The 20,018-nt window shown below is 36.5% G+C and overlaps 1 protein-coding gene across 5 annotated transcripts in view; it reads right to left on the bottom strand.

Moving 5' to 3' along the window:
- pacs2 (phosphofurin acidic cluster sorting protein 2) overlaps nt 1-20,018 on the bottom strand; it is a 93,431-nt gene that overhangs the window by 34,749 nt on the left and 38,664 nt on the right. For all 5 annotated transcript variants that reach the window (XM_035955605.2, XM_035955604.2, XM_055005771.1 and 2 more), the window contains exon 2: nt 764-851. In XM_035955605.2, coding sequence (XP_035811498.2) covers nt 764-851 — 88 coding nt within the window. The remainder of the gene's footprint in view (nt 1-763; nt 852-20,018) is intronic.

Below are 20,018 nucleotides of genomic sequence, written 5' to 3'. Positions count from 1 at the left end.
TCTGCAGAGAAACTGATGAAAAAAAGATGTTTTCAGATGTTTATTTGCACCAGATGACATGAAAATGATTAAATTCTGTCTTGAAAATGGAAAGACATCAGTGAAAATCAAAAGAACAATAAAATCTGACTTAGAAGTAATAAAGACACACTTAATTTTTTTCTCCACAGAGACTGAAAGCCAAAAATGTCTTAGCTTTTAGAATAAAACTGTCAAATCTGTAAGATACTTTAAGATACAAAAAATGTTAAAAAATGCTGAAATAATGTTAAGTTCAAAAACTTAAACAGAACATATTTGTAAATATTTGTAAAATACAATACGTAAAATACACCAGATACATGAAGATAACTAAATTCTGCAACTTTACTAGCTGTTATCAGTCATTTAACAAAACAGAAAAATTAAAGTAAAATAACAGTGAACTTGGAAATAAAGTGCCAGTAGAGTGCCAGAAAAAAATATGCTAAAAATTATGAAATAATGTAATGTTCAAAAACTTAAACAGAACATATTTGCAAATATTTACACCAAATTACATGAAAATGAATAAATTTTGCCTTGAAAATGGAAAGAAATATGAAAGAAAACCAAAACAACAGTAAAATCTGACTTAAAAGTAATAAGACATTTTCTCTTACACTCCACAGAGACTCGAAGTTAAAAATATGTCTTTATTTTGCTATACACTGGTACGCTGGAGTGTATGCGTTGTTTCGTGTTTGTTTTGTGAGAGCAGCATGTTTGTTTTCCTGCAGCATACCTGGATTTTAACCGCGATGACCACAGAAATCAGCTCTTTGTCGAGTTCCCTCATCACCACCAGCTTCTTCAGCGTCAGGCTGCACAATCTGCAGAGACACGGAGGCAGGAGAGGAAACATGTTTAGTCTCGCACTGCCGCTGTGTTTTTTAATATGCACAAACAGATGAGTCACCCGCGACGAGCAGCACCGGCTGTGTGTTTTCATTAAACAGCTACAAGTAGACAGATGAACGGTTTAAAAGTCGGCAAAATACGCTCCGGAAACGCAGCAGCTCCGGTGGCATCCACAGGTCTGATGGTATGATGGGTAAAACATGACTTTGACTGTTGATCTGATGATTTTAGTCTGTGTAGCAGCAGACAGACGTCATTGTTTATCTGATATACTGGTTCAGCTGATATTATTAAAGAGCCTTATGATGCTTTCTGGATTTTTCCCCGTTCTTTTAGTGTGTTTTAGCATTTCTGTGCATGTACAAGCCCAAACTCTCACAATAACTCTGCTCCTTACTTTTCTAAAACACCCCGTTGAAGTCCAGGCTTTCCTTCTGTTACTCGTCGACATCATCAGGTAACATATTTGCATAAAGCCTGTCAAGCAGGAAGTTTTACACGCCATCAAACCAAGAATGAGCAGCGTCTTTGCAGTTTGCGATTTTTTTTTTGCCTGAGCTAATTCTTCTACATCTCCTTGCTCAAACCTTTAGATCTGTAATTACCATAATTGACCAATCAGAGCAGATTGTACTTTTTAGAGGGTGACTTTAAAGATACAGGAAGTTAAACTAAGCATTTCAGGCCGACAGTGAACAGAGGTGCTGCAGGGATGTATAGTATGTGAAAAATAATGTGTGTTAAAATATTCTAGTTGACAGCAAAATAAAATTAGAAACTCAGAAATTAGCATAAAATAGGGTCTTTAAGTGGAAATGTCAGCCAAAAGGATGCCTGATCGTTAGTAGTTTGTCCACAAGAGCGCACTGATAGGTTAATTATATCGAATGTAAAACACCCAACATGTTTGTTAAATCTGTACACAAACAGAAATACTATTGTTTATACATTTTTGGTAAAGTGCAGAATAAACAAGGTACAGATAAAGTGTTTAATTCATGGAATTTACAAATCAGTTTTTGCAAGTGGTGGGGTAAAATAAAATAGCCAAGCCCATTAGAGGGGTACTTTAGTAGAACTGGGCATATATAATAATCTTTATGTAATTAAAACTGTAGTGTCAACATTTTTAAAAAACCATAACTTGGAGCAACCGTTCCTCATTTTTTTCCAATTGGCTGAAGTTTGCATAAAAAGTTTGTCATTTGCAGCTTCTTCCCCACCCTCAGCCCGACCAGTGGAGGCAGATGGCCACCCTCCGTTAACCTCGTTCTGTCCAAAGTTATTTTTTCTCTACATTAAAGACTTTTCTGGGTTTTTTTTAGCTCCACTGTTGCGAAATCTTTACTTATAGGGAATCCAAAGGAAAACTGTTGGGTGCTTTGTTGAAAACGTCTTCATCTTACTATGTTTTGTGCTATGAGAAAACATGTGCTGTGAATTGGTGCTATATAAATTAAACCGAATTGAAATTTAATTATTATGTCATGCTTAATGATTGAAATATTGAAGCAACTCCATATAAATGAGGCATGAAGAAAGAAAGACAAGAAATACAAAAGCACAACAAGGCCTCAAATATTGATTGATTGGTTTCAGTTTCAAAAATCCAATATTAGTTCAGGACAAACACGTGACCTTTAGGATGTGAAGCTCCGGTTAGTCGCCTTCCTGCTGCCATAAACTCATCTGAGATCCTGAAAACTGGTCACCTCACCGACGGAGGACAAACTGGCCTCAGATCAGAGAAACTGCTGCTCTTGTTAGTCCAACTTAATGTGAACTGTTGGAGTCGCAGCAGGCAGAACTAAATCCTCTTTGACTTGGCATCGGTGGCCGGTTTGGAGCAGAATAGCGACACTGAGGCAGGACGGTGGCGTTGTTGAGATGTGTGTGTGTGTGTGTGTGTGTTTGTGTGTGTGCTGCTTTAACAAGCCTGTCACGGCTTTTTGAGACACTTCCTCACAAGATTCAAGAGGTTTTTAGAAGGAGCTTTTCTTTGGAGGCCTTCTTTGGCTCCTTTGACTCAATCTGGAGGCCGACCATTCATCATCTGGTTCTACTTTCTTTTAAACAACAAAATTAAACAAATGACATCACTGCTAATTGATTCTGCTGCAGAAAGGATTCTGGAAAAATATGTTGGCAACTAGGGAACAGACTAAGGTTCAAAAACAGAGTAAATATCTATAAAATAACACGGGAAAACGCACATTGTAATAGAATAACTTACAGTTAGTAAAAATATTGATTTTGGCGCGGACATTAGTTTATTAGTTAATTAGTTTATTATTAATTAGACCCAGTTTTTACCCATTTTATATTTTTGCAGGCAACGTAAATTTCTTTTGGTACTATTTTACTAGATTATCTGAAATTTAAGAAAAAAACGTAAAAAAAACAGTAAAAATCATTAATCATTTTTCTTTTCTTTCATATGATGGCATATATGTAATAATGTTGTTTTGGCTGATTTAAATACTGTAAAAATTGTTTAATTTTCAAGCCTAAAAAATGGATTTCTGTTCGTAAAAATACAGATTTTTGATCTGAACATTATTTACAGTTTTTTTTTCAGTTTTTGGTGTGTGTTTTATTTTATAATTAACATGTAAATAAAGACTTTTTTCTGGAAATTTGCTAGTTATTGTCAAAAAGGCTTTTACCTGTTTTGTATTCTACATGTTGAAAACTGGGGAATACATTAAGGTTAGAAAAAAACTGTAAAAATGAGTAAAATAATAATTAAAGATCTATAAAATAATACAGGAAAATTGTGCGATTTTACGGTTTGTATCTGTTTTGTATTTGTATAGGCAACATGTAAATTTTTTTATTTTATTTTATTGTTTTAATAGATTATCAGAAATTTAAGAAAAAAATGTGAAATAAGTAAAAATCTTCCAAAAAAATCCTAAAAATATCTAAAGTGATTACATGTATATCAGTAAAACTTATATTATTTTCTTTAAGAACATAAAAAATCCTTCATACTTATTCTTTCATTTGATGGCAAATATGTGTAGAATAATGTTATTTTATATGAATTTAACAAAACAGAAAAAAGTACATTGGTGGATAAACGGTGCTAGAAAAAAATATGTTAAAAAAATTCACAAAAAAAATCAACCAAAATCCAGCAAATTTCACTGGATTTTGGTAGATATTTTTGCGAATGTTCTTAAAGAAACATTTTTAACATTTCTTTTTTTCTACCAAAAAATGCTTAAAGATTTCCCAAAAATGTTGAAAATGTGGACACTAGAAGTTTCCCTGTGAAAATATATTTTTTTCCACATTTTTAAACTTCAAAACGGGTCAGTTTTGACCCGCAGGACGACATGAGGGTTCATCTTAGTTTTGCGCTGCTTTGTTTGCTGTTATTTTTGCCTTCTGGTTCTTCTACTTTTGTTTTGCTTGTCGAAGCACTCTGTAAACCTTGTTTTTAAAAGTTCTCCATAAATTAAGCTCTAATTATTGTTCTCATCTCAAAAGCCAGAAGTCAAATGTGACTTTTCCAGCGGAGCAGTCTGGGTGGCAGAAATCAATCGTCTTGTCTTCTCCCACACAAACCAGCATCCAGCCACCTTTAGCATAACTGGAATAGACGGAGCTGTGGGCCGGGACCAGTGGAAACAGGGTAGAATACAAAACAGGAGCAAGAATGCTGCGTATTGTCTGAGGGTGAGCAGGCCGAAGACAATGCGAGCCTTCATTTGGCTTGTGTCCATTGTGCCTGGGATTCCTTGGGTCGCGTCTTGGCTGAAGAAGAAGTAGAGAAAGGCTGTTGTTGCTCGGTGTTTGCCTTCCTCTCCAGGCTGATTGATACCTCGCTGCTCTCTAATGATGTCACCGTGTGCTTCTGAAAGCCCTTGACTGATAGCGCTGCTGTTTTTTCTTCTGTTTCGCTGCCTCACCTTTCTATTTCCTGCGCTCAGAATAGAGGAATCGGAGAGGAGTTGGATTACATGCAAGGTCAAGTCCTCGGTCGTCGCTCTGATCTGGTTTTTTAGTGTAGTTTGGCTTCATCTCGGTGCATTTCTCCCCCCTCACCCACATCTTTTTCCCCCCAGCATGACAATAAACCTCGTTGAACGGCCACTTCTGCTGCTCATTCAGTGCAGCAGAATAAATTAGCAGTGATGTCATTTGTTCTATTTTGCTGTTTAAAAAAACTAAAGTAGAACCAGATGATAAATGGTCGGCCTCCAGATTGAGTCAAAAGAAAACCTTAATAATCTGTATTTTCACAAATAGTAATCAGTTCCTTTACAATGTGAAACTATGAAATTACCCAGTTTTACTGAATTTAAATGAACTCTTTAAATACAGTATTAGTTATTTTATACATTTCTTTCTGCTTTGTTAAATTACTGACAATAACTTGTCAAATTCCAGAAAAGGTATTTATTTACATGTTAACGGTAAAAAAACACACCAAAATCAGAAAATAACTGTAAATAATGTTCAGATCAAAAATATGTTTTTAAAAATAATAATCCGTTCTTTTACAATGTGTGACTGTAAAATTACCCAGTTTTACTGCAGTTAAATCAACTAAAAATACAATTGTATTGTATTTAATTTTTTACAGTGTGGATGGGAATAAAAGCTGAAACTACATCAGAGATTTTCTGGACAGTTTGCTGATGTTTTACCCAGCACCAACATGACAAATATTCAGATTGAGCAGATTCTTTAACCAGTTTTCTTCATCAGAGTTTCATTTACTCAAACATAATCAAAGTTTGGTGTGAAAAGGTCCAACGCTGTGATTCTGAGGTTTTCAAACTCTCACGTCGTCTTTAACAATGAAGCTCTGTGACATATTGAACATCTCGACCGAACAATCGTCCTTTCAGACTGAAGCTCGAACGCTAAAAGCTAAAAGCTAAAAGCTGCTGTGCTCGGTGACAGTGATGACTCAGTTTACTCGGCTCTGCTTGAGGATTAAGTGGTAAAGATGTGTTTGTCCGTGTTCTTAATGCCTCTAATTGACGAATGATTCAGAGTTTGTGTTGGTTTATTCTGAAAATAATGACATCCAGCAGTTTCCTGCCTGTTAAAGATGTTTCTGAGGAGTATTTTCAAAGTCCCTTGAGGCAAATTTGTGATATATTGATTATAGAGGATAATTCTGGTTTATTTCAACCCATTAATGTGTCTATTATGTCTCTATAGGTCATGCTAATGTTTCACTTTCCACTTTCAGATTCAGGGAAACCATGAGTCACAAAAAACAGCGTGAAAGAGAATATTTGAGGGGACTATGGTGAGCTTTCTGAATGCATGAGTCATTTTAATTGTGTGTTTTTGAGTCTGAACAAAAGGAAACAGAGAAATTAGCCACCTGGAGTGAACATTTTGTAGCTCCATTAGATGGCTGGCCTTAGTCACCTGCATGTCCATCTGGTTTGGTGACATGAGTGACTGTGACTTTCACTGTGTTCACACTGTTTTCTGACTGAACTGAGCTGTTAAATGCAGCAGACTGTTAAGAGACCAACAGTAGATCATTGTAATTTGATGGTCGACCGTATTTTATCCACAGATGGAAGAGATCAAATGAAATACAAGATTCAGACAAATATGACGTCCTGAAAGTCTAGAAACTGGTGTTGTTCCTCTGAAAACTGTTGCTGCGACGAGTGGAATCTATTGATGGAAGACATCAAAAATCTCTTTGCATCCATGTATGAAAGGAATTCCAGGTGCAGAACTACAACTAATCAATCTCCAGATTTGATAAATATCCTGGTACGGTGTTTCACCTCCACAAAATGAATTGGAAGAGAAGCCCAAACGCTCAGAACTTCAAAAAAAAAAAAAAAACAAGTAAAATGTCAGTACTCCACCAAGGAACGGCAGAGTTATGTGACAATTGGCGTATGTTTGTCTGTCTGTCTGTCTGTCTGTCTGTCTGTCTGTCTGTCTGTCTGTCTGTTCGCAACATTACTCAAAAATGGACAAATAGATTTGGATGAAATTTTCAGGGAAGGTCAGAAATCACACAAGGACCAAGTGATTAGATTTTGGCAGTGATGCGGCTTATAGTCTGGATCTACGGATTTGTTAAAGATTTCTGTCACTGGGAGACAGTGACAGAAACACAGAACACGGTATGTGACAATTGGCATTGGTTTGTCTGTCTGTCTGCAACATTACTCTAAAACAGACTAACGGAGTTGGATGAAATTTTCAGAGAAGGTCAGAAATGACACAAGGACCAAGTAATTAGATTTTGGCAGTGATGCAGCTTATAGTCTGGATCCACGGATTTGTTAAAGATTTCTGGATCATTCTGAGATAGCGGTACGGCATCACTGTAACCATGACTACAAGTTAACGCTACATCAGCTGCCTGCTGATGATCACATGACTGTGATCCTACTATAAATTGGGGCTGGACCCGAATATCCGAATATTCGGTCGTGACGATGGTATCCGAATATCTATTTTGAGATCTGAGTATTCGGATTCCTCCCTCCCGGTATTCATCTTGTCAGTCCGCCCGACGTGTCCCCCCATCGTACATTACGACATGAACCGACCCCCCCCACCCCACCACCCCCCTTCTTTCCCAGGGTGGTTCTTCTTAAAACTAAGTGTTTAGTATTCAACATGTTCAACACTAAATATAACCTGGACGACTTGTCTGATGCACAAAGAACGACGTGTCGATACTCAGTGCTGACGTTTCTCTCAACAGCTGCTGCCTTTCTCACTTCACATTTTCACCCACCCACACACACACACACACACACACACACACACACACACACACACACACACACACACACACACACACACACACACACACACACACACACACACACACACACACACACACACACACACACACACACACACACACACACAGCTGCTGTTTTGGCAGTGCAGCACAGGAACCTGTTTGCCCCTCAGTGGCCTCGCTGCCACCCAGAGGGACTCCGGTCTGCTGCCGGCCGCCTGCAGCGTCGCCCTGCCAAGTCCTGCTGCAGAGGCCGGTCAGCACAGATGCTCTGGCAGGCCGAGGGGCCGAGCTGCAGCCCGGTGTGGTGCTGCGATAGCACAATAACGGCCACTTCAGCTGCCAAGAGCAACAGAACAACAGGAGTCTGTTTTGGTGTTACTGACGCAGACATAAAAACACCGTTCTGGAGGTAAACACAGGAGAGCAGCAACAACACCTGACGGCCGCTGCCAACCTCAGGCCGAACAGTTCAACAAAGTGTTATGAAACCACAATATGACAGAGTGCGATATCCAAATGGCAGAGATTGCAGTTTTTTAAAAAGCTAAAATGAGCCACAAGATTTTAAATGAAGCATTGTGGTACAACAGAGATGCTCCAACCAATAGATCCTATCCTCCAGCTGTTGGCTGCAGAGAAGTATTTGTTTCATTGGAAAATAAATGCAAAAATGACAATTCACCCTAAAATCGTGGCTCATATCACAACTGAAATCCATCCAAATAGTCAATATGATTTTTTTTTTTGCATATTGTTCAACCTCTATACTGCAAAAAACAGTAAACATCTGGCAGTAACGGTGCCACAAAAAATACATTAAAGAACCATGGAAACTATTAAAACTGTGAAAACAACAGTAAATATCTGTAAAATAATATTTTTAGTAGATACAATACAGTAAAACTTGGTTGTCTCAAAGGATCAGGTGGTAAAAGATACACCCCCTACAGCAACCATGATACCCTGCAGACCATTGATTTGCTTCTCTTGACATACTGACCAGAGATTCTAACGACATATTTCTACAAGACCTCAAACCACTGGAATTAATGGCCTGAAAGCTGTTCTTTGTCTCACTGCAATAAAAAGACAAAACTCTTTTTAAAACTCCAACAAACACTCGATTGATATTGTGATATTTTGATCTGTTGATATGAATCGAAACCCCTAAAGCAAGTGTTTTTATCTGGCTGGGAAAACACCCGAGTTCAAATGGTAACAGCTTCACAACTATTGTGAGACCAAAACAAACAACTTTGGGCTCTGTGAAGCAAAGATGCTGAGAGAAATGTGAAACACAATAAGTCTCCTTGTTCTCATCAGCAGGCCAGAGTGAGATCTGAAGCAACATTCTGCCCTAAACTAAACTGTAAACTGGAGCACAAGTAAGTTAGTTAGTGATACTGATGTTATTAAGCCTGAACTGTGAGGAACATCACTGCTGCATTCATTTTAGTCTCTTCACTAAAAACTATCAGAAAACAGAGACGAGTTGTAGTTTAATAACAGAAACTGCCAGTACAGGACCCTCCAGGGTGGAACGGATTAAATATCTATCCAATATCAGAGCCCAGTGCTCAAAATTTAAAGGTTCTCTGCACAACATTCACAATTACTGGATGATGCTGAGCAGCATTATCTGAGACCAAATCTCCAGTCACTTGCAATTACAGCCAGAAACAAAAATAATTCAGTTGCAACCATTAGCCCATGCTAGCATTGTGAAATACAGTGAATGGCTATAGCATGAGCACTTCATAAATCACTTCGTCTCTGCTCATTGTGTTTCTGTTTCCACGGTCCATCGGACTGGAGCAGAAAAGACACGAGTGGAGAAAGTGAAGCAGATTAGAGCCTCAAAACATCAGTAGAGACTCTCACATTGAGCTAAAATGAAACAAGTGCACATAAATTAGGTAAATAACATCAATAAAATGCTTGTTGGGGCACCAGCAGAACGCTAGACTGCACTTTTACTTTGACAGTGCAGTGTGGGAGGTCATTATCAATCTGTTTATAAGCATAAAGAGAGACAACAATTTCAATGGGAGGGACTCACATGCACACATGGTTGGACCAACCACCAAAACATAGAACGAAGAATTACAAAACACCAAAGACAGAGCATACCTTCACTCTCTACTACAGACACCACAGCCACGACATCTTTACTTGCCAGATAGTTGTTTGCTGCTATATTAATGCAATTTTTATATTCAAAATCATACAAATTGCACCAATTCTCTAATAAAATCTGATTTTCGGGACAGATTATTTCATGCAGGTGTAAAAATCAACGCTTCAAAAAAAACAGGGTTGTTCCTGCTATTACGAATTTTTTGGAAACGCCAAAAAATTCGCCAAAAATTTTTTTAGACAGGGCCAATATGACAAAAATTAAGAATATAAAACATTTTAACCCAGTTTTCTTAATCAGAGCTTTATTTACTCAAGCACAATAATTTCTAATTTTAGGATTGTTAAAAATAAAATGGGAAATGCATTGATTTCTGGTAAACAAGATAAAGCAGACTCATTGCACACTAATAATGCATGTTATTATTCAGAATTTTTATATTAAAAAAAAATAAAGTCAAAATAAAATTCTTAAATCTGGCCACAAAAATGCTAAAACTAAAGCAGGTTTTTTCCTTCATAGAGCAACCAAAAACCACTGGCTAGCGCCAATATGAAAAAAAAAATTGAGAATAAAAATATTTTTGACCAATTTTCATAATCGGGGCTTCATTTACTTAAGCATAATAAATATTTTAAATTTTGAAAATGTCAAAATTAACATGGAAAATGCTCTGCTAAATAACATAATAGACTCATTGCACACTATTAATGCAACTCTTATATCTGGATACTTCTTTAAATTACATGAAACGCAACACTACTTTTGTTGTGTACCAGAAAATATTAAAACACAACTTCAGTTATTCTAATCGTTACACTTAAGTGCAGTTTTGAGGTACAAATTTTCATCTTTAGACTCCTATTACACAGCAATCCAGAGAAAAAAATGCTCTTTTAACTACAAAAACTACACCCACAAACAGGCATGAAGGGCAATTTGTCAGTCGCACATCAGAGCTTCAGCTTCAACTCCTGGATTTGCTCGTTCCGTTAGCAGCGAGCAACTGGACACCAGGACTCTGCAGCATGGAGCTGCATCCATAATGAGATTTCTGTACTTCACGCTGCCACTTCCTGCTCTTCTTCTTACCCCGAACCTCACCCACATGGAGGCACTTAAAATAGACGATGTAGGAATGGAGGTAATAGCGTATCACATATCATGAGAGGATCCATTTGATTCTACTGGACAATGAGTGGGTGCTTTAACTGTAGGAGACCAAACGCTGGGACTTTTGAGATAAAAATCTATTAAAAAACACTAGAAGCATCACCACTAAGCTCAAGGTTTTCCTTATCTGACAGCAGCAGCACTGCATGTGGCTCATGTGCAGATGGAGGGTGCAGCTTAGACCACAGGGCAAAGGATAAACTGGAGGATTTACCATTCAATATCCCTGTTTCTGATTACATGTCACTGTGAGGCTCGCCGACAGCCCAGAGGTGTTATTTCAACTGCGCTCTTACAGTCGGTGTAGAAAAAACTGTACAGTGAAACAGCAGTTCGGCCTCATCACATGAGACGGGGCACGTCATGCTTTCCTGCGACTTTCAATCTGCGAAAGAACATCCAATTTCTGACTGTGAAATTGGATTTAGGCCAACCTTGCACCGTTCGACCACACTTCAGGGCTGAGCAGAAGAAGGGAATCGTTTTCAGAGCGCTGCAAAGCACAACAGTCCCGACTCCCCTGACCTCCGGCTCTCCCACGTCTTGTGAGAAAACCTCCTTCTGGTCGAGCTGACACAGCAGCCCGCACCAAATTATACAGCTTTCCTGCAAGTTCACTGCATATTTCTCAGTCCTCAGTCTGAAATCTGATCTGGATTTGTTCTCTTTTAACGAAAAATTCAAAAGAACACACACACGTCGCTGCTCGTTCCTTCACACAGTGTGCTCGTTTGGGTCGCTTCCTCGCTAATAAAATGAATATTTTTCCCGCAGCTGTGAGCCAAATGGAATGACTTTGCCCCCGCGGAATTAAACGCCGCTTCTTTATTAGTCAGCGTAAAACACCATTAGCAGCAGCAGGGCCAAAACATCCCCAACTCGGACTGTTCCGCTGCCCAGTTTGACGTTAGTTGTTATTGCATCTGCTGCTCAGCTGTCGATCTGCAGATGCTCAGACTAAAATTCAAAACATGGCTCATAGTTGTCAACAGCCAGGTTTGGATGTAGTCTTGTCCAAGCTACACAGTCCTGACACAACATGCTGCAATGCTAAATGTTAGCAAGATCCACTGATAAGTTGAACATTGGGGTATTTGCTCTCATGTGAAATTAAAAACTAACAGTTTAGAGTTACTTTATTAACCCTCCCGTTGTCCTCATTTATGGGCACCAAAAAATATTGCTTCCTTGTCTGAAAAAAATCCAAAAATTCAGCAAAAAAATTCCCCAAATTTCCGAAAATTTGCAAATACCTTCAGGAAGAAAATTCCAATAATTCCTTAAAAGTTTCCCTTAAAAGTTTTATTTTTAAAAAAATCCCCCAAATTTGGCAAGAAAATTCTTGTAAATATTGCAAATAAAAATGTTCCAAAAAATCCTAAAAATATCTAAAGTGATTCCATATATATCAGTAAAACTTCTAAAATTTTCTTTAAGAAAGAAGTTTTTTATCTGTTATGCTGTATTTTTTTTTTGTAAAGTGACCTTGGGTGTCAAGAAAGGTGCTTACAAATAAAATGTATTATTATTTTTATTATTAACTACTGTATAAACCATGTCCCTGCCACACAGAGCCACAAACACAGATCTATCTAGTTTCAGTCTGTTCAGGGATTCACACTGGCGATCTTTAGGTCACTTTGGAGTCATTACTCGACCGCTGCTGCAGCCTGAGTCATGCTCGAACCGAGTGCAAGAGACGGATCTGATTACCTCCAATATTTGAAACACAAGACCAGCAGTAGATGGACAGATGCTGCACATAAAGCACATAGCTGCACAAACACAAGGCCGATGGGAAATGGGATTTGCTATTTGGGAAACAAACACATTTGATAAAAGTGACAGTTTGGAAAGTCTCTAATAATCCGTTCTAATTCCGACATGTTATTATTATTGAATTTTCAGAGTTGCCATGGGAAATAATTTTCTGCCTCCACTTCCAATGTAGGTTAACAGGCGGCCATCAGTTATGAATAAAGCAGAGAGGAGACCACATGCGTCTGAGAGTAAACCCTGGATGTGAGTGCTCCACTCTGTATAGGCTGGAATGCATTAAGGGCCAGTTTGATGCGCGTCATATTGATGCACTTCTGCTGTTCTGACGTTTCCATGAGAGCAGCGCAGTCAGGAGGGCTGAAGGCTGCACAGACCACAGGAATATAACTCACTGCAACATTTATCTAGCTTGGGTTGCCTGTTATCAGTTCATCAGCGTCTTTTGGAGTCGGATTTTCGTTGCATCGGAGCAACAAACTGTGATAAACTGTCACCACAGCTCCACGTCAAGTTGATTTATTTCTATAGTACATATCATGCACAGGTAAACTCAATGTGCTGCACAAAATAACCGAGAAACATCAAATAGATGAGAGAGAAAATACTGAAATATTCCTCATAAATAAAATATCCATTCTGCCACCCACGCAGCGAACACAGACCTGAGAGAAAATAAAAGTTTTAGACGATTTTTAACCCTCGGAACCCCCAAAAAACCCCAGTGGCTTTGAAAGACATGTTATTATTTTAAAATTGCCTAAATTACACCATTTATCACAGCTAGAAACTGTAAAACAGGAAAATTGGTTGGCTTTTCAACTTTTCAACAGTTCTTGAATGTATAATGTGCAAAATGCAGTTTTGTTGTCAAAATTAAACAAATCTAAGCTTAAAATTGTGACATTTTGTATAAATCAGTTCATTTTTCATGTAAAAATTTTGCAGAAAATAAACCTTTTGCAATAACTAGAATATGTAAAATAATAATAATAATAATAATAATAATAATAATAATAATAATAATAATAATAATAATAATAATAATAATAATAATAATAAATAAATAAATAAATTCTGTGCTCCTCTGTGCAACTGTGAAGCCATTTGTGACTCAGCTGCGACTAAGAGTCATGGAAAAAAAATCTGAAAACATTTGAGCTTAACTGCAGGCTGTTTACACAGAGCAGATAGGAGACAGTTTTAGAAACAAATTAAATACGTCAATATTAAAAGTTCTGTAGTCTGTAGCGTCCCTATTTTTTAAAAAAAAAGATTACATGCACTTCAATCATTTACTTTTAGCCAACTAGTTATTATTTTTAGCTGTCTATTTCAACCATTTAGTTAACGGATTAGAAGTATCATCAATGCTATGACTGATTTAGAATACCTCAAGAATAGAATAGAATAGAATAGAATAGAATAGAATAGAATAGAACAGAACAGAATAAAATAGAATAGAATAGAATTTCTTTGTTGTTACTAAATATGTGCAAAGAAATCAGTCAATAATCTCTTAGTGTATATTAACTAAATACAAAGTGCATTATATCACTGGGTTATAGTTACTCATACATTAATGTAAAAGGAGGATTTTACTGTTGCAGTAACTCCAGAAGTAATGACCAAAACACAAACAACCTCCAACTCTATCTCCAGGTGCATCTCCAACAGGTAACCAGTACAGGCTTCACCTGATTGGACGAACACTTCACTTGTACTTCCTGGATTTCCAACATGGCAACTTGTTTGTAAAATTGCACTTATAATGCAAAAGCATCTCACAAAAGTGTGTTTCTGTCAACATTTGTAGCAAAAACTAAGCAGCTGCTGAGTCAGTCTTCATTTTAGATCAACACTAGATAGTTTAAAAGTTTGTTTCACATTTCATTGCTACCTCGTTTTCATGCAAATCTCAGTCACAAATAGAGGCTCGTTCTCCATCTGGCTTCTAATTCATCAACAACAACCTCCTTCCTCACCAGCTTTGCATTTAAAATCATGTATAATGAGGACAAACTGGTTCCATATCTGCATGTTTTTACACCACAAACCGAGCATCCTGTTGTTTTGCAACATCAGGTCGTCTTTCAGGGTTAATGTGTCCGAACCAGCGTTTGTTGGTTATTAACCAGAAACAGGAGAAGTTTTCACCCCTGCTGTGGGCTGTTACTGTGTCATGATGTCTCCTGTAGTCTGTCAGTCATGTTAATGTGTTATCATCAGTTGTCCCATTTATTCTGATGTTGACATTTTTGGAAAGTCAACTCAAGACCTACTTTTTTAGTCTGAATTTTGATTAATTTCATTGAATTATTACCATTATTACTCATTTCTCTGTTTAGTCACTTTTGTTTACATATGTTGTTGATTTGATCAATTGTTGATTTGTTCTTATTTTGCTTTTATGAATTTTGACATATTTTATTCATCTTTTATGCCATCCTTTATAATTTTGACTGATTCATGAAGCAAAATTAATGTTTTAGTCTGATTTTTAATTGATTTTATTCATTTATTACAATTAATATTTAATAGTAAATATAATATTTTAATCTACAGATTTCTCCATTTATTCACTTATTTATGAAATTCAAGCAATGTAGTATAAAACAACATACATCATAACATTGTAAAATTAAAAATGTCAGCGACTAACACTCAAAAACAGACAAAACAAGCTCCTGATGTCACATTAATCAAAAATAAATAAAGTAAAATGGCTTCATTTATGTAGAATACACAGCAGTGTCATTTACAAGATTATTTTAGTGCAATTTTTGGGATTATTCCAACATATTCATCTGAATTTATATGATTATTTTAGCACTAGTATTCCCCAAAATAAGAATCTTATTTTAAATGTATTTTTCTTAATTAGAGAACTTTCAAAACAACGCAAAAAACATGAATTTGTGGTTCTTCTTTTTAGCTTAGCTCCAGTATTGCAGCAGCTATTCCTCCACAAAAAGCTTATATTGTGAAAACGCAATATATGACAACATGCATCAAAACATTATGAAATAGAAAGACAGTAATTGGAACACAAACAGACAAGAAAAGCTTATGATGGCACATTAATCCAAATATATGAAGTCAAATGGGTTCATTTAAGCAGAATGTTAAGCAGTGTTGGATGAGACTCCTTTAAAATTGAAAGGAAAAAATTACACTAAACTTGTAAACGCATTTGTAAATGTATTATTTAAAGTTGAAATGTATATTTTTTGCATTATTTCAACACATTTACCTGATTAAATTTGACAATATTTGACTATTACAGCACTATTATTACCCAAAAAAGAGAAACTATCCATGTTTTTCAGTTTAGTTTGGTTATAAGTCATTAAACATAAATATATTCATGAACATGTACTATAACTGAATGCTATTAAAACACAATTTCAGCACACTATGGATGGTTAAAAATGCTCAAGTCATGTTAAAACCATGTTTTTCCATGAATGAATCAGTCACTCTCTCTTTTATTTGACCACATCTGCGCTGTTTTTTCTAATAAAACAATAAAAATGTCCCTTAAAAACACCCAGAAGCAGCAGCTGCTTTTGCTCCATTGATCCGACCTTGATCTTTAAAAGCAGTTTTCAACACCGGGACGCCTCGGAGCTTTTATCTAGTGACTCAGCATCCTTGTTGTAGGGTTGCCATGGTTACCCGCGCTCCAATGTCCAGCGCTTTCAAGTGAAAGTTTTAAATAAATGACAGAGGAGGAATAATACACACAGGAAGCCACAGCAACTAGTTAAACTGTCGAGGTTCGTCTTCACGTGTCCACGTCACGTCGTCGACGACATCACAGTTTTTTTACTCCGTTTCCCGCCGCGTGAGTCACTCGAGCTGAAGTGACCTAAATTCTCGCATCTCTTGGGGTTCTGGAAAATCCACATCCTCCCGTCTATCTGTCTTTCATTCACCACGGTAATCCTGCTTTTCTGTTCCTCTCTCTGCTCACTCAAAGTCTCGCTTCATGACTCACTGAGAAAAAAAACGAGAGTCTTCAGGGAAACAGGATCGAGTCGATTGTATTTTGAGAAAAAGCCACCGTTGGATAGACGGAGAGGAAACCTGTGTTTTTCCCCCGAAGCACCGCAGATTCTTCACTCCGTCCAAAAGCACAAAAACAAAACTTTCTGTGCTGATGACAAATGGAAGAATTATGGACATTGAAGCGCACAGCTATGGCTCTAACCTACATCAATCCAACAGAAGGTTTTCGTCTTTTCTTGTCTGTGGCATCGTGTCATTTCAATAAAGCTGCATTTTAAGATGAACTTTTACATTCGCTGGTAAAAGTAGAGTCTGTGTGCTGCTCATGCTTTCTGACAAGGGTGTGGATTAACTTAAAGGTCGAGAATTAGTCACCAGTTGAACAACACAAGAAACTTTTGTGCGCAAATGGCAAAATCAGACCCTTTCCATAGTTACTGTCAACCTTTTAGTCTTATTTTAAGTTTTTCAAGTCAGAAAAGAAGAACATTTGCATGCTGCATTTATATTTTTCAACCTAATATAACTGCAAACCAGAGCACAAAGAGAAAGCCTGAGAAAAACATGCAAACTTTACTTCTAAAAGGCCCAATAAGAACCTGCTTGCTGTGAGGCAACAATGTAAATGCAAACTTATGTAATTCCCAGGAAACAGGACGTCTTCACTTCTAACAAATCGATATCTTGAAGTCAAATAAGGCATCAGTCTAACAGAAGCAGGCAGCTGAAATGGATTTATTTTCTTAACAGCAATTTCCTTCCAGTCAGTCAATCACAAATGAACCATTTCTGAATAATTTTCTGCTAAATTTGCATTAAATAAGCCGCTATGTTAATGGAAAGAATATATTTACGTTTAAATAAAATCAAACAGACTTGAGCATAATTAAACACTGCAAAACTAAATAATCTGACAAAAGATCTACAATGTACAGCAGATACCTGCATCACCAACAGAACAATACTGAGGAAAAATTTGTGCATCTGTTGGTTATTTTCTTGATTAATTAATCAGTATTTTGGTCTACAGAGTGTCAGAAAATGGCGAATAATGTTTCCCAAAGTCCACAACCCAAAGATAGTCAGTTTACCGTCACAAAGGAGGAAATAAACCACAAATATTCCCATTTAGGAAGCTGGAATCTGATAATTTTGACTTTTATTTCTTAAAAAATGACCCAAATTGACTGATTAATTACAAAACAGCTGGCAATTGAGTTGACAGCTAATCAGTTATTGCTGCATTTCTTCCTCAAATAACTCCATCTGCAGTGTCACTAGAGAGAAAAAGTGGTTTTGTTGGAGTAAAAATTGTGCAGACTCACCTAACTGCCTTTAAATAAGGTACATAGTGAGTCTGAACAATGGACTCTTTGTTTTCCTTCACACAGCTGTGTCTTATTTAGCAGCAATTCAGGGAAACAAACTGGTGGCAATTTGAATGAAAAACCTCCATTAATGCAAGTAATGGAAGCAAACCAAAGAGGTGAGAGAACATGCAGCAAATTCCTTTCAAAGTGGTATGATGAATATTAAATTAATATAAAAAATATACGGTCTTCTGCATGAACTACACATTTTAAAAGGATGAAGTCTGTCCAGTTGACTCAGACGGTTTTGGTGGCTTCTGGTGGCATATTCTGTTGTATTTTCTTTTAATTTGTCACCAATCTGTCTATATAGCAAAGGATCTGAATGGTTTTGTGCATCTGCAAACATTTCTAAAAGCATGTTTGTGCAAATTTATGGCAAAATAAGTCAGATTTTTGCATTTAAAACCAACCCTTGGAACTCCCAAACATAAAACTCAGCAGTGGGTTTGAAGAGCATGCCACCTTTATAAAATATCGCAAAAAATTACACCATGTAACACAGCTAAAAATTGGAATAACGGAGAAAATTAAGAGCTTTTTAACCTTCACAATGAGCTACACATTTTTAGTATGCCATTTGACTGTAAAAATATGCTAAAATGTAATCTCAAAATTGTGATAGCTCATGAAAATGTGTTTATTTGATTTGTCTAATTCTAAAAATTGCCAAAATTGAACTGTGTAATAATAACATAACCAGATTTTGTAAAAAAAAAAAAAAAAAAAATTATAAAATTCAAAAATATTGCCTTTTTTTAACACAACCGAAAAGCTATTAGCAAACACGAGACTTGTCGGCTGAACTGCAGGCAGTGTGTTTACACAGAGCAAATAGGAGACAAGTATGTAGACAAATTAAAAATGTAAGTGGTGAAATATGTACATAATTAAGACCCACTATATACTGTATATGTTGATTCCAGATCTATTTAATGTTTGTATCATAAATAATCACTGAAAACCTCCTATTTTTTTCTTTTTTTATGATTTATAGTCACATAAATTTGTCAGATTGCACAGAATATACATATTATTTTAAAGTTTCTGTAAAAAAAAAAAAAAATCTGTGCTCCTCGCTAAAATAGTAAATCCTGGCAAATTTCCTCAAAATTCGGCTGAGCTGCAGGTAGTGCAATGCAAGCAGTAAAACATCTATAGTATATAGTTATCTTTTTTTTTCTCCAGTACTGTTAACACCTGTGGGAACTTGGAATTGTGTTGTATATGTTGATTTTACATTTTTAAAAAATGTTTGCATAATAAATATTCAGGGAAATTCAACATTTTTTTTTTTTTTTTTTTGCTTCTTTTATGATATAATTTCGCCGCAAAATTCGGCTGAACTGCAGGCAGTGTATTGTGAGCAGTAAAATATCTATAGTATTTAGTTACTTTTTTAAAAAATCCAGTACTGTTAACACCTGTTGGCACTTGGAAAAAAGTTCTATATGTTGATTCTAGATGTATTTTTTAAAATGTAACTTTTCCACTAAATTCGTCTGAACTGCAGGCAGTGTACTGTAAGTAGGAAAATATCTAAAGTATGCGGTATTTTTTTTCCTCTTTCTGTTAACGTCTGTGGGCACAAATCCTGTATATGTTGATTCAACTTTTGCTTTTTATACTTTATGGCATTATAATGTTGTCGTACTGTAACAGAGGTCATTTTTGCATTGTCGCTACTCTACACATTGTTGTGCTGTTTCCATAGAGGTGCAGGACTTTATATTGCAGTGGAAAATGAGGTCACAGTGAGTAGAATATGACAAAAACAAAAAAAAAACAAACAAACAAAAAAACAACCAGAAGCTGCACAATAAGGTGTCAAAAATCAAGTAGCAAGTCTAAACTTTCTGAAGCGACTTTCTGAAGTTTCTCTGCTTCCTCTGAGGCGATTTAATGGATGATTTAATGG

This window comes from Amphiprion ocellaris, chromosome 20 (genome assembly GCF_022539595.1).
Source record: "Amphiprion ocellaris isolate individual 3 ecotype Okinawa chromosome 20, ASM2253959v1, whole genome shotgun sequence".
NCBI lineage: Eukaryota > Metazoa > Chordata > Actinopteri > Pomacentridae > Amphiprion > Amphiprion ocellaris.
The sequence above is the reverse complement of the archived record's forward strand: the minus strand, read 5'-3'. Positions and strand labels throughout refer to the sequence as shown.